This window comes from Apium graveolens, chromosome 4 (genome assembly GCF_009905375.1).
Source record: "Apium graveolens cultivar Ventura chromosome 4, ASM990537v1, whole genome shotgun sequence".
NCBI classification, from domain to species: Eukaryota; Viridiplantae; Streptophyta; class Magnoliopsida; order Apiales; family Apiaceae; genus Apium; species Apium graveolens.
The window spans coordinates 283,057,901-283,073,450 of record NC_133650.1 but is presented as its reverse complement, the minus strand read 5'-3'; the positions used below and the strand labels follow the sequence as shown (position 1 = coordinate 283,073,450).

General features: G+C 35.5%; 2 protein-coding genes across 2 annotated transcripts; both read right to left on the bottom strand.

Annotated features, from left to right (window-relative positions):
• Nucleotides 1-7,015: 7,015 nt before the first annotated feature.
• On the bottom strand, nucleotides 7,016-8,830 carry LOC141721097 (scarecrow-like protein 23). Its single transcript, XM_074523843.1, has one exon. The coding sequence runs from the start codon at nucleotides 8,477-8,479 to the stop codon at nucleotides 7,169-7,171; it is 1,311 nt and encodes a 436-aa protein (XP_074379944.1). The 5' UTR covers nucleotides 8,480-8,830; the 3' UTR covers nucleotides 7,016-7,168.
• A 5,886-nt stretch (nucleotides 8,831-14,716) lies between these two features.
• On the bottom strand, nucleotides 14,717-15,345 carry LOC141717187 (large ribosomal subunit protein eL27x-like). The gene has a single exon (XM_074519288.1). The coding sequence runs from the start codon at nucleotides 15,268-15,270 to the stop codon at nucleotides 14,863-14,865; it is 408 nt and encodes a 135-aa protein (XP_074375389.1). The 5' UTR covers nucleotides 15,271-15,345; the 3' UTR covers nucleotides 14,717-14,862.
• Between the last annotated feature and the right edge of the window lie 205 nt (nucleotides 15,346-15,550).

The window sequence follows — 15,550 nt, the reverse complement described above, 5'->3', positions numbered from 1 at the left end:
ACAATGATAGGCAGTTCTTACATCTTCTTGACAAGCTGGAAATCTCAAATCCTAACAATGACATGTACATGAATGCTATCAAGACTGAAGTCTCAAGGATCACAGCTGCTTTTGATAGATCCCTAAATGAGATGAGCATTTTTGTATATTGTCAGAGTGAAGGATCATTCAAGGTGTCACTTCATCTATTTGAGAATCGTTCGTTGTCAGAGATTTGGGTTCTTTTAAACAAAGTGAAAAGAAGCTCAGAGTTGAATGAAGTTCTTCGGGAAAGGCTTAAAGAGTTTGCCAGCAGGGCTAGTCCTCAAGTGGTCAACAATCCTCATCAAGTGAGATTCTTTAAGTCTGATTGTCTTCAAATCTGTCAGCTAGATGTACAATCTCTTAAAGACTACTCAGCTAAGCATCTGGTCTGGATGGAACATCATTTGAGAACTGCTGGATATTCATCCATGTTGAAGACTCAAGCTGCTGACTTGATTCAAGCTTATTGTGAGAAGAATGTTAAAAGGTACAATCAACTCAAGAATAAGTTGAAGACAGTTGGAGTTCAACCAGTCAGACCTGCAAGCTTCACTTCAGAAAAAGATCGTATCTTTGACAAGGAATTGCTTCAAGATTTAGAAGAAGGTGAAGTCAGAAGAGAAGACAACTAAAGTCAATTAGCTCAAAACTCAATGTAATATGATTAGAGCGTTATGAATCAAGATAGACTAATGTAGTTATATGTTCAGGCTAGAGGAACATCTATCTTGTATTCACTTGTAAATTTCATTTGGAATCTGGAAAATGTTAAATATAATCCAGAACTTTTCTGCTATTTACTTTACATTACTGTTTATATCTTTTTCTTATTTGTTAGTTGAGTTATCCTCTAGGTATTTGCTGTTATTGTCTAACAAGCAAATAGGGGGAGATTGAAAGGCATATGTCATAGCCTACTCGTTTATTCGAGTATTTAACTCAACTCAAATAAGAATGTAATAAGTAAATAGTGGATCAAGCATCAGAGAGATCTCACAAAGTAACATCTGTCAAAGAATAAAGGAACATTGTTCATCTGCAGACTTGAAGATTCACTGGAAGAAGTTCAAGAATTTGATCATGCCTCAGTGATATAAATCAAGATCGTGGATTTAATCAAGTGACAGAGATCTCGTCAAGGTATCATTTATTACAAGGATTCAATCATAACAACAAAGTCAAGACATGAAGAAACGTCACAAAAGTTAGTCACTCATGAACCAGACAGTACATCGAGTGTCAGCATTAAAGTGACGGAATTGATTCATAAGTCTCAGAGACTTTCAGAAGATTGTCAGAAGAATGGATGCTGCTCAGGGATAGTATTAATTCTCTATTAATTAATTAAGTCATATAATTTAATTAAGAGAATAAATTATATCTGCAAGGATTAATTTATTGATTAATTAAATTAAATTGATTAATTAATTTAGAATTAATAAATGAGGATTTTCAGAATGTTAATTGATTAAAATCTGTGATAATTCTAAAAAAGACAACTGATTGTACTAGTATGACAATCGGTATGACAATTGATAGTCATACCGAATGTCATGCTAATTCAGTTGATTGTATTGATAGAATTATTATTTAGATTAAAATCAATTATTAATTCAGTAAAACAATTTCATTTGAACTAATATGACAATCGGTATGACAATCAATAGTCATACCGAAAGTCTTGCTAGTTCATTTTAATTGTCTTGATAGCTCTAATAGATTGTCTCACCGAAAGTCTTTCAAGCTAAAAAGGATTGTCATTCCAGTTCTTTTTCTCTCGGTTGGATTGTTAAATAGAAGAAGAAGCAGCAATTCAAAATATCAATCAATCAAACAGAACACAACATACAGAAGAACAAAAGAGAAAAAGAAGCAGAAAAATATTACATCTATTCTGCAACTTCAAGATCAATTTTCTAGATTGTAAAGTTAAATCCAATCAACTAGAAATACTTATCTTGTTCTTGTGTATCTATCTAGCGGATTAAAATCCCTAGAACTTAATCTCAAATCGCTTTTAGCATTTGATCTTTTAATTACAAAAATAGAAAAAGTTCATGTCGAATTTATTCTAAATTTGTAATAATTGATTTGAGATTAATCCCTTGTAACCGATACCGTAGTTGTAACACCTTTCAAGTTTAATAAAAGTTTTATTTAACTTGAATTTTGTTTCACAATTTTATTCCGCATTTTATTCGACGAAACGGTATTGTTTGCATTCAACCCCCTTCTACAAATAAATTGGTACCTAACACAACTTCATAGATTCTTAACTCCGTTTCAATTGAAATTCGAAATAGTGTTGTTTATATGAAAACTGTATTTGATATTTGGAAAGATCTAGCAATTCGTTATTCTCAAAGTAATGTTCCTAGATTATTTCAACTTCGATATGAGATCTCTCATTTGACTCAAGAAAATCAATCAATTGCTAGTTATTTCTCTAAGTTTCATGTTGTTCATGATATATTTAACTTTATGAGTACTATACCTAGGTGTACCTGTACGTTATGCACCTGTTCTGTTAATAGTAAACTGGAGCTTTATGAACAAGATATTCAATTGGCACAATTTCTAATGGGATTGAATGAGCAATTTATTGGAATTCGAGGTCAAATTTTGCTTATGAAACCATTACCTTCCTTAAGTCAGTGTTATTCATTGCTTTTGCAATAAGAGAATCAGCGTTCACGTGCTTTGGCTACACCAATTCCATCTGAATCTCTAGCTATGTCTGTTAAGGCTTCTGGAAATAAGTTCAGTGCTACTAAAGGTGTACGAAGGACTCAGGAAAACAAGGATCAATTAGTCTGTGATTTTTGTCACATGTCAGGTCATACCAGAGATCGATGCTACTGTATTCATGGTTTTCCTTCCTGGCACAAATTATTTAGTAAACCTAAACCCAAACCTCGTATCAATACTGGCTCTGGTGGGAGTGTGAAGCCTTATGCAGCTCAAGTTGTTGGTTCTGATGTGACTAAGGATCAGACTTCATCTGTTTGTGATATGATCCAATGTCCTAATATAAGTGCACCTGAATCTATTACTCTGACTGGAGGATAGTGTCAACAGCTTATTCAATTGCTTAAGCAATCTACTACTTCATCAAACTCTGCCCCTGAGGTGAATTCTACTAACTGGTATTCATCTATACATGATACATAATTTGCTGGGATAAGTTTACTTCTTGCAAATAGTGTTTATCCTGACAAGGATTATGCAGTTGATACTTGGATTGTGGACATGGGTGCCACAGATCATATTATACCTTATGAACATCTTCTATCAGATATTGCCTCATTTACTTTTGTCTTACATTTGACCAATGGAGCCACTTCAAATGTTACACATATTGGGAATATCAAACTAAGCTCAGAAATTGTGTTATCTAATGTCCTTTGTGTGCCATCATTTGATTATAATCTCTTATTTGTCTCAAAGTTGTTGAGTGACAACAAATGTGTTGCTACATTCACTCCTGATTGTTGTTCTTTGAATGCACCTCATTGGCACAAATCTTTTGACATAAGAAAATAGAGTATTGGCCTTTATTTTCTTAATCAAAAGCAACTGTCTATGCACACTGCTTATACTACTTCTCAAACTGTGACATGTGCTGCTAGTATCAATAAAACTCTTCTCTGGCATAACAGACTTGGGCATGTGCCTCCTGCAGTCTTAAAGTTGTTACCTATGGATGGTCTTACTCATGATATAGCTCTCTGTGACAGTTGTTTGATGGTCAAGCAAACCAGATTTTCATTCCCTAACAGTCATACTACTTCTTTCGTTATCTTTGAGTTGGTGCATATCGACTTGTGGGGTCCATATCATTATAAGACACATGGTACATGTACTATGTTCCTTACCATTGTTGAAGACAGGTTTAAGGCTACTTAGGTTTCTTTGTTGTTTGATAAATCAATAGTACCCAAATTGCTGACCGATTTTCTACAATTTATCAAAAATCATTTTACTACTACTATCAAGACAGTGCGCTCCGATAATGGCTCGGAATTCTTGAACAAAGATTTGGCCTCTATTTTTGATGCTCGAGGTATTTTGCATCAAACCAAATGTGTCTACACGCCACAACAAAATGGTCTAGTAGAACGCAAGCACCGGACTTTGCTTAATGTTGCTCGATCCTTGCGGTTTCATTCCAGTGTGCCCATTAATTTTTGGGGTGATTGTTTATTAACTGCTTGCTATGTGTTAAACAAAACTCCTTCTTCTCTATTAGGTGGCTTGACTCCTTATGAGATTTTACATAAGACTGCGCTTGATTTTCTTGAGCTGCGTGTGTTCGGAAGTTTATGCTTTGCTACTGTTGTTCCGCATCCAACGGAAAAATTTGCACCTCGTGCAATTAAAGGGGTTTTTGTGGGTTATCCCTTTGGTAAGAAAGGTTATAAAGTGTATGATTTACATACGAGACAGATTTTTGTTGCCAGGGATGTGTCCTTCTATGAGGATATTTTTCTGTTCAAGAATTTACCTATATCTCCTCCCTCTCAGTTATTTCCTGTCAATGCTAGTTTTGTTGACAGTGATCCATTGTCTCCTGTTGGTTTAATCTTGCCAACAACAAGTTCTGGTTCTTGTTCTGTACCAGCTAGGGAAGGTTCTCAGGATTCTTCTAATCCCTTATATTCATCTAGACCCACTCGCATTAGGACCTTACCTTCTAAGTTTGCTGACTATACAGGTCTTCCTTATATTCAACTACAACCTGGTTCTTCTTTACAAGGATATGTAGACTGTCTTCCATTTGATCCGATTTCTATTTCATTTATAGCCTATGCTACCAAGATTATTGAACCTATTTCTTACAAGCAGGTTGTCAAACACTCTATCTGGTGTGAAGCTATGAGTGTGGAGTTGGCTGCTTTGGAGGCTAATCACACTTGGTCTGTTGAACCCTTTCCTCCTGGTAAAAAGATAGTCGAGTGTAAGTGGTTGTATAAAGTGGAGTACTTACCCAATGGAGCTGTGGATCGTTATAAAGCTCTCCTTGTTGCAAAAGGGTTTACACAAACAGCTGGCTTGGATTACTTCGAGACGTTTGCTCCTGTTGCTAAGATGGCCACTCTTCGAATTTTGTTGACTTTGGCTGCTAAACGAGGGTGGTGTGTTAAACAGCCTGATGTCACGAATGCCTTTCTTCATGGCATTGTGAATGAGGAGGTGGACATGGCTTTACCTCCAGGTTATACTCCTTCTAGTCAGTTATTTTCTGTGTTACCAGTAAAAATATGGGTATGTAGACTTCTCAAGTACATTTATGGGCTTAAGCAAGCACCACATCAGTGGTTTATTGCATTGTCTCAAGCCCTGTTGCGGTTTGGCTTTGTTCAGTTGGCTAGTGACTCTAGCCTATTTCAACTTACTCGTGCTGGTGATGTAGCCTACGTCCTTATCTACGTTGATGATATGCTCCTTACTGGTTCTAATTTTACTTTACTTGATGAGATTGTGACATTCCTTGGTACTCAGTTTAAACTCAAGGACTTAGGTCCACTATACTATTTTTTAGGCCTGAAGTTTCATCGTACTGTTCATGATATTTTTGTTAATCAACATAAATATATGTTGGATATTGTTAAGGATTGTGGATTTTTAGATGTCAAGGCTGCCTCTCTTCCCATGGATCAATATCATTCCTTGTTGGGTTATGTTATTTCCTCGTTCCTTCCTTTTTGTTGCGTCTGCTTATCGCCGTTTGGTTGGTCGCCTTATATATGTTACGATATCTTGTTTGACTTGTCTTACTCTGTTCACGTCTTGGCTCAGTATATGATTTCACCACGTCAGACTCACTAGGCTTCTGCTTTAAAAGTGGTCAAGTATATTAAGGGTACTTGGCATCAGGGGTTGATATTTTCTGCAGTTTCCGCTATTTCTTTGAGTACGTATTGTGATGCTGATTGGGTCAGCTGTCCTAATACTAGATTGTCTCTTAATGGGTTTTGTGTTTTGTTGGGCGATTCATTGGTGTCCTGAAAGTGTAAGAAACAGCAGGTTGTTTCACGGTCCTCTGCTGAGGCCGAGTACAGATCCCTTGCGGACACTTGCTGTGAGCTTACCTGGATTGTTTCAGTTGTTTTATGATAATAAATCTGCTTTATACATTGCATCAAATCCTATTTTCCGAACAGATCAAGCATATTGAGATAAATTGTCACTTGGTCCGTCAGAAAATGCAGCAAGGGTTGGTAACAACTCAACACATTGGTTCCTTAGATCAACCAGTTGATCTGTTCACTAAGGCTTTAGCCTCTTCTCAGTTGCACTATCTTCTTTTCAGGTTAGGAGTCTGTGACTTCTCTTGGACTCCTCACTTGCAGGGGAATGGTAGAGTTACTCATTTTTCTTGTAATTCTGCTGTGAAATCAGAAATGCCAGCTCAAGAGAAGGATAACTCAATATGATGATTCAGCAAGATACAACGGCTCGACAACAGCTTGTTATGAGTTTGTTAGTTTGTTAGGATCTATATATATACTCTGCTCTAACTTCTCTGAAATGTAACAAAAATAATTTTATCTCTCGATTGAAATAGATTCTAATTTTTATCAACTTGAGGGAAATTTAATGGAGTCATGACTCCTTGATCGTCCATGTTTGGTTGTAGGGACGAGGGAGACCCCTTTTTTACATATTTGTATTTGTCACGAGAGTATCTTATAGTTCAGTTTTTCTTACCGAATATCGAATCTAGCTCGACAGAACATAATCTTGACGTACATATATACTATAACTGCTTAGCAAATAACAGGAATGTTGTTAATTAAAATTCCGCCATAAATTTGCACTCAACTCATTTAGATGTTTTTTAAGATGTACGATGATTTAGATCGCCGAATAATTTATGTAAACATCGCACGTTTAAAGACGTTGGAGTAGATAAAATATTTGACATGGACAAATCGAAACTCTTTATTCAGTAATTTTATATTTTGACCGGAGGGAATACTTAATCTAATGCAAGAGAATCCAAGAACTGCAGAACTTTTATAATTCAATTCTCAAGATTAAAAAAAAAAATACACAATTATTATGAAAGATAATGTTCAACTAATCATGTTGACGATATCTTTAATCTTTTGTTTCAAAAGAATTACAAAAACCAAAATAATCAGCCGGCCAGTGGTTGCCAAGCTGAAGCAGTCAACAATGACAAGTCCTTCCAACCCAATTTCAACGACCCGTTTTCTTCCACCAATGTATAGCCTTTCCAGGGAAACATCCCTAATAATAAACTTGCCTGTGCTGCTGGATTTCCAGCTAACGATACCGTTCCGAACCCGATCCGTCCCAACTCTTCTCCCCATTTCTCTACTTTCACTTCACCAGTCCTTTTCGGACCACCTACAGCCACTATGTTCCTGATTTCGCATCCAAACAGTTGTTGCTCAACCGTGTGCCTTTCGATATTATCGTCACCTAAGCCATCTCCAACTGCATCAAACAAAGCTGAGTAGTAATGTAATGCTTCCACGAATCTTCCTAAGAAGCTTCCAGCATGACTTAAATCTTGCTCAATTATAGTAATTAATTTGGGACGGAGAAGTGATAATAGTCTTAGTGTGCCTAAGTCACTGCCGGTTACATCGTATAGACAATGATGCATCCAGTGGACTACTATGGCTTCTCCTGCTAATCGTACACCGAGCTGAGTTAAGTCTGTTATGTTTCCGATTTTTCCTTCTAATGGTAAAAATTCGAAAGGCAGGCTTAATGAATTAGCGAAATCAGCTAATCGACGGCCCGTTGCTTCTAAAAGCTCAATTGAGGAACCTACACCTGTGATTTTAATAGACCTGATTTTACGAGTACGTGAGGCCAGGATATGAAACAATCCTGGCCACTGAAGTCCTTGCATAATATCGAGATCGATGATGTGTACATGATCTTCTCCTTCTAAGGCCTGGAAAATCGCCTGGTTCGCGGTGAAATGAGAGAATTTAATCAGAGGACTTATCGAATTGTACGATTGAAGCGAGTTACATATTTTTTGACATTGACTTAGAGTTAAATTCTTGATGTTGAGCGGGGAATAAGTTCCTAAACAGGAGCTAATTATTCGAGCCTGTAGAGCCTCGGCAAAATAAGCAGCAACACGTTCGGGTGAAGAGCCGTAAGGCGAAGAGAGTTCGGAGATTTCAGGGAGTAAATCACTAGCGTCTTCGAGATTATCGACAGCTACACATTCAGCGCATTGTAGTAATAAGCCTAGTAGACGGAGACCTGTGTATTCAGCTCCTTCGTCTTCGGGATGAGTGAGCTTTTCGCCAGAGACTGAGGTTTCGCCCGAGTAGTTGAGACGCTTGTGAGTGGAGGTGTCTTCGGCAGTTGAAGCGATGTCGTGAGGGCGCTTGGATTTCATTGAGGTGGAGTTTGGGTCGGAGGTGTTGATGGGAAGGTGAGGGACTAGACTGTGAAGCATGATCGAAACTTGCAGGAGAGAGAGAGAGAGGTGGGAGAGATTGAGAGAGATATGGCAGAGACTGAGAGAGAGATTGACAGTAAGAGAGAGGTGGGAGAGATTGAGAGAGATATGGCAGAGACTGAGAGAGAGATTGAGAGTAAGAGAGAGGTGGGAGAGATTGAGAGAGATATGGCAGAGACTGAGAGAGAGAGAGATTGAGAGTAAGAGAGAGGTGGGAGAGATTGAGAGAGAGAGAGAGATGGGAAGGGAGGGAGAGTGTTTGTTGTCAGGGAAAGAAGGGAAGGGAATGGGAAAGAAAAGGGAGGGGGAAGGAGGGAGAAGGAAAGGTGGATAGCTTTTTGGTGGTAATCGTCGTTGAGAGGGTCACCCTTTGTCCCTTTCTCATTGTTTCTTTCCAAATTCTTTTTTTAATTTCTGACGTGTATATTATGTTATTATATATACTTCAAACTACGCACCTGATACCCCGGTTATTTTGATTAAGGACGACTAATGCTTATTATTCTCATCACTACTACTTTTCTTTTCTTTTTTGAGAAAATTCTCATCACTACATCTCATCTAAATCGTCATCTCTTCCACACTAATCCTTTTCTTTACTATTTTTTTTAACTCCCACCTTAATTTTTGTATAATCAGGTGTCCGTATCACTTTTGATGCACATCGATTAAACATGTAAAGTGTTAACACAATATTCATTATCCCTATTATTTAAATTCGTGTATTCACGTGATATCGAATAAAATATCCTAAAATCCCGATTTTAACCGTTTAGTTATTCAAGGATTGTGCTATTCGGAGCGAGTAACTCGTAATTAATTTATTTCTTGTAAAATTATTTCTGTCATATTGAATTTTATCCGAATCCAGAACTAATATTAATATTAACAAACATAAGTTTGAATGCTTTATTCATTCGTTTCAAGTATTAAAATGTGATTATTAGTTGTGATTACTAAATTATTTGTTACAGTAGCAGCTCAAAGTAAAGTTTATGTGATGCATCTTTGAAATGTTAACACTGCCATCAAGTTGAACCTCAGTCCAAAAGCTACCTAAACCATATATATTAAGTATATATTATATTTAATTATAATTAATTAATCATTCTTGGATACGTCATTATTTTTTTAATTCAAGCAAGCTTTGAACACTTTGTTCAGTCACGGCATACATGTATGTATTGTAGACTCGGAGTTTTGAATGATTTATTCCGTTCTAAATCCTCTAATAAAGCTAAAACATCGTCATCGATGTATACAATAGAATGCTTCTAGTTTCTTTTGTCCTGCTCAATATAATTATAGCAAAATGACAAGACTATAAAAGCAAGGTAATAATAGTATTTTACACTGCACAAGACTGTGCGTGCGTTGTTAAATTTTTTCTGTACAACTGTTTTTGATCCAATGAAATATGATTGGAGAAAGTATAAATTGATCTTAGAATACTTACCATCTCTTTAATTTTTTTTTTAATTAATAATTAGACATACGTGTCTTACAAATTACAACTAAATGATCCTAGTACAAATTTAAAAAGGAATACATTGAGAATAAACTTTTTTTCCAGTAAAAAAAATAAGAGGATAAATCTTTTCCGCTAAGCAATTTCATCAGGCTGGAGAAAACTTAAAATAAAATTAATAACATTGTGTTCCCGAATTTAGAATAAGAAAAAAATTGAAATAATTTATTTTCTTTTTTTTCCTAATCTTTTTAAAAATAAGAAAAAAATTGAAGATATAAATAAATAAAGCTTATTCCCAAATCTGCAGTTTTATTTCTCTTTTTTTATAAAATTTATTCGGATATAAGGTCAACGAAATTAATTTTTTTATATTTATTTTCTTTTCTCTTCTGAAAAAGTTCATACAATATAACCGAAGTATTGTTGATAAAAGTTGGCCACAATTTAGCTATTGTTTTAATCGACCATGGAGATTGCTTCACAAGCTGGAATCTTTAGGTTATTGTTTTATCCCTTGGCTTTACTCACACAAGTTACCTACATGTAATTCCATTGTTTCTTTTCCCTTGGCTTTTCTTTTAATTCCCCTACCTTTATAATATTTAAATAGTATTTATATATGTTTTTTATCTTTTAATAATAAAAAAATGTTTTCTTGTCTTCGGTTTGTCGTTGGCCCTCGGGTCTTCTTTTCTTGTAAACAATGAAAACTTATGAATGAAGTAGTAGTTTAGCATGTTTCAATTAACTTTTACAACTTGTTTTGTTGTAAATACAATGACTAACAAAACACTAAGTAGACTGATTAATCACCCATATGTAAGATTTGTCATGCACTGTAAAGGAGTTCACATAATCCTTGTTCTTTTACACTTGGGTACCCTGGCAATAATATTTCTCCTTTTTGAATGAGGATCTTGAATTGTCCCCTCAAGTATCAACTCATAACCATAAAAAGCAATGATATATTCGATACAACTAGTTTACTTGTACCTAGTTGCCAGATGACACTGTTAAAAGTGTAAATTCTAAGAGATTTGATCAATGACAACGGTTAGCAATCTCTATAAATTTGTCTGTTACCTTGATTTTTATGCTAAGTAAATTCACACAAGTTCTTGACCTCCTCCCGGAGAAGACAAGAACTTCACTACTTTACTTTAACGTTCTTCGTCTATTATTTCTTAACTTTACGGTTAGACATGGAATTTGAAAAAATGAAGGAAATTAAAAGCTGGACGTAAGTTAATAAGACCTATTAATAAAAGCGAAGAAAAATATGTTATTTAAGAAAAAGAAATGACATAAGAAAAAGAAATGACGAGAAAGGATTAATTGATATCTTGAGATCTTCATCGGTCTTCAACTTGACTATCCGTGAGTTGGTCTATAATTTCTGTACCAGAATATCAAAATAGTAACTATAATTGAAGTAATTAGAAACGCTGCAACTAGTAATTATAAAATTTATACAAAAGGTACAACTTGTAACACGGGATTAGTAAAAGAGAGAAAAGAATAAGTTCTTTAAAACTCCAGCTACTTTTGTCAACTACCTAAACTAGCTTCACCTATTTTGGACCAACTACCTAAAACTAGCATTCATTTTGAGAATTCATAGGAGCTACGAAACTACAATCTCAAAAACTTGTCTAACATTATATTTTTGTTATCTGTTTTCACAAAATCTAAAGCCTGCTTAAATACTAGATTGGCGACGTATCATCTTTAATAAGAAAGGCTCCAAGTCTCCTACAACCGTATAATTTTCCTAACAAATGGTTTCACAGTCGTTGAATGGAGATTCTAACGGCTCTAATTTTTTTTAAAAAAAATTCTTGTTATACGGTATTATAGTGGAGCAGTACTGCCATACAGGACACGTATTGCGCTATAATATCGTAGTACGGGATTATATTTATTTAAATCAAAACAGTTGGATCTTTCATCCAACGGTTGTGGGAGCGTTTGTTACAAAAATTGTTCCTGACAAACGGTTGTGACGGATTGAGAGCCTAATAAGAAATCACAACTCTTGCTTTTTGATCAACCTGAATGTACTTTATAGAACAAGGCATACAAGTCAGTCACAGGTCTCATGCCCAAGATTCTGTGTATAAAATGTACAACAACATACTACCTAATGTACTACTTACTGTTCGCATGTTTTTCCTCCGATGTGATACTTTTAACCTGCATCATTAAACTTTCACATAATTGCTGCGAAATCAAAAATTCATGATCAACGGAACAAAGTGGCCAGTCTAAATGCTGTGGGTCAATAAAATCATTCACACGTGTGGAATGACCCGATATGTTTAGGGGATTACGATCCGAACGGTAATCGGAACTTCAGTCCAGAAATCTAGTAAGCGGTTAAATCATCAACTTGTTTACTCCTTTTAATTCCAAATCATTTAAATCACCCTTCCCTCTCATGTCCATGTCACTCATTCTCTCTTCCGGTTGTCATCCTCATCAGCAATTCAAATAGCCCCTGCTCCCCTGATCTTGTTGAGTCACACGTTAAACAACTTTGTTGAAAGAAGAATGCTCAACAGTCACTGTACTTTTGTTACAAAGACAATATAAACACCACAGGCCACGTTTTACAACAAGAGGACAGCAGAACTGACAACGCCCCCAGTCAAGGCTTTGTATGAGAACTGCCAGACTGCTTTAGAGCTTACCCATACGTATAATATAGAGAACACCATCTTTGACATAATAATTTGAACAAATTTTCTGAATCCTTTTCTTGTGTGGAAGAAAGTGGCTTCAAGAAAAGATGTTTCAAAAAGAACATGGCTCCAGACACGTCTATTTACATAGCGTAGAATATACAGGAGCCACTAACACTTTTGTAAACTCAAACAATCATCATTTATATAATTCAAATTTCGGGAAAGATACCGCACTGCAATCACAGTGTAACAAAGTTTATCATTACTCACAGAACCAGGCAAATAATGACTCACGCTCACTTGCTCATACTTCTGGTTTGAAGTAGTGGAATTTTTCAAGCATACCTCTGATGTGGCTGTACTCCATAAATGAGATTTCCTATTAAATAAAAAATTCGACAAAATTCCGACCAAAAATTACAGAATACCACAGAGCTGAACTCTGCTAAACCATGGATCAATGAATCAACAACATATACACAAGAAGAATCTAGGCATTGCTATGCTACAAATATATTAAGGATCACAAATTTATCAATGCTGAGATTTAGGAATAACTTGCAAAGTTAACCTTGAACATGTCAAAGGCAAGACTGTTACTATAATGCTATTCAGTTTGTAGCAGATAATTATCAAAACCATCTATAAATGATCAAAAAAGTAATTTTTTTTTGTTTTTCCCACGTAGAGTAATTATTAGCCAAAAACTAGTGAGGTACATATACCAGCTATGTAATATAAGCATCTCAAAAGTGTGTTGAATCTTGAAACCTTGAACAAGCTTTTTTATAGCTCAAGCTACAGAAAACCCTAATATCAGAAAACAAATTCAAACCATTTGTAAAAAGTACAATTTTTTAAACCTATAGTTCATAAGTTCATAACAGATCCCCAGCAAAGGAAGATCATATGTGACCTTAACCGATGTTTACACAATAAAACACAGCAATAGACAGAGTTTGTAGTGCTGATCTTCCAAGATATGAGCAAACATGAATTAAGTCCCACTCTTCTGGTAATTTATGTTGAACAACAAATTGGCTTAAATACTCTAATTAACTTTTCTAATCCGTAAGAGCATATTTAGTTAACTAAAGTGAGGGATAATGTACAACACATACTAAAAAGCTAACTACATATCCTAGTGAATAAAAACACAAAATAAGGTCTCAAAACTTCAACCAGGCTCATTTCAACTATCAATCTAGACTAGCTTAAAATGATTAAAGGTTCTACTCATTGAAAAGAGTGACAATCAATCTGTAGTTCAGTAATCATATAAGAGCTGCCTCTATACTATAAACAAAATAACTCAAACACACTAGGCACCTAGGTTGAGTTAATTGCTAAAAAAGATGCAATATGAGAAGTTAAATCCTACAAACATCAAAACTAAACCCCATTTCTTCCTTCCAAAACATAATAAAATTCAGAACTGCACTTTGTGTATATGCACTTTGACAAACATACCGCCTTGTAGTTTTATTCCCAAGCTACCAATTGCAATGTCAAACTTTACATTTTGTCAATAACAGCTAATCTGTTGATGATTTTTGTTCCATTTCATATATCGACGACTATATTTGTACTGTATTAGGAACATTTGCCCCCGACCCACAAGTATAACTGCTTAAATTAGAATTGGACCAAAAACCTGACCCCTTGATGTATGAAATAGACAACGTGTGCATAAATGCAATGAACTAAACATTCCACTATTGCAAATGGTAGTTCAGAAAGTATAGTATTTCAAACAGTAAGATAATGCACTTAACATCATAACGGTAAACAAAGCAATTACCCGCAGCTAAGACAACACTATACGTGCAAATTGTTTAATAGCTATCATACAAGTTAACAACAAATTACTGAAACTCGAGCCGTTAACATACTGCAAAACTATATGATAGATATGCCAGTGACTATAACAGAACACATACCATGTACAACTACATTTGAATTAAACAATAAGCTACTAAAACATAACCGATAACAAATTGCAAAATATATAGCAAGCACATGATAGACATAGCAGCTACTAATAAAAAAAGTAACAAACATAACCTAAATAAAAAAACCTAAGCAAATTCCATCATATAAAAGCTAATTTGATAATTCATCGCAATGTAGCAGGCAAGTTCAGACACATTCGACAAAAAACTACCCGAAAATCCGAGACATCATTTCAAAACCAATCCAAAACACTCTCAACCTACAATCACAACTTAAAACCTAAGCTTAGTAAAAAACCACCGATTCTTCCCCGTCTTGAACCGCTCCTCAAGTTTCGCCTTGGTCGCCTTGGCCGCAGCCACTTTCTCAGCTCTCGACTTCAAACAATCAGTAGTAACAACATCTTTCAAATCAACATCAAGCGTGTACCGAGTGGGCATAATGTGATTATAATTCACCAGCTTAATAAAAGCCTTCACTCGCGATTTCTTCGCCGTCTTTTTCGCTGAGTCCTTTCTGATGACTTTCTTCGGGTACTTTGATATTCCGACGACTAAACAGTGGCCGTACGGCCGGTCTCGAGTTCCTTCGTCGAATGCTTTGATTATTACGGCTTTACGGCCGGCGTATCTTCCGTTTAGCACGATTACGGCCTTGTTTGGCTTCAGAAATTTCACCATTTTTGATCAATTAAGCACTCGCTGCTTCAAATGACAGACCAAGATTTATTTTGTGCTGTGTAAATGTGTGTTTGTAAAACCCTAGTTTCTAGCCCATTTCTTTTATGTGGGCTTGGGCCGTAAGATTTACGGAGCTTCATTTGCTGAAAACTTGATTCAATTAAGGAAATAAGGCAAGCTTGCATTTATTTGTTATTTGTTTTTTTACGTATTTTTTATTGTATAAAATTATGATGCAATTAGTTTTTGATATTTAATCTCTTTTATATATAACTATCTT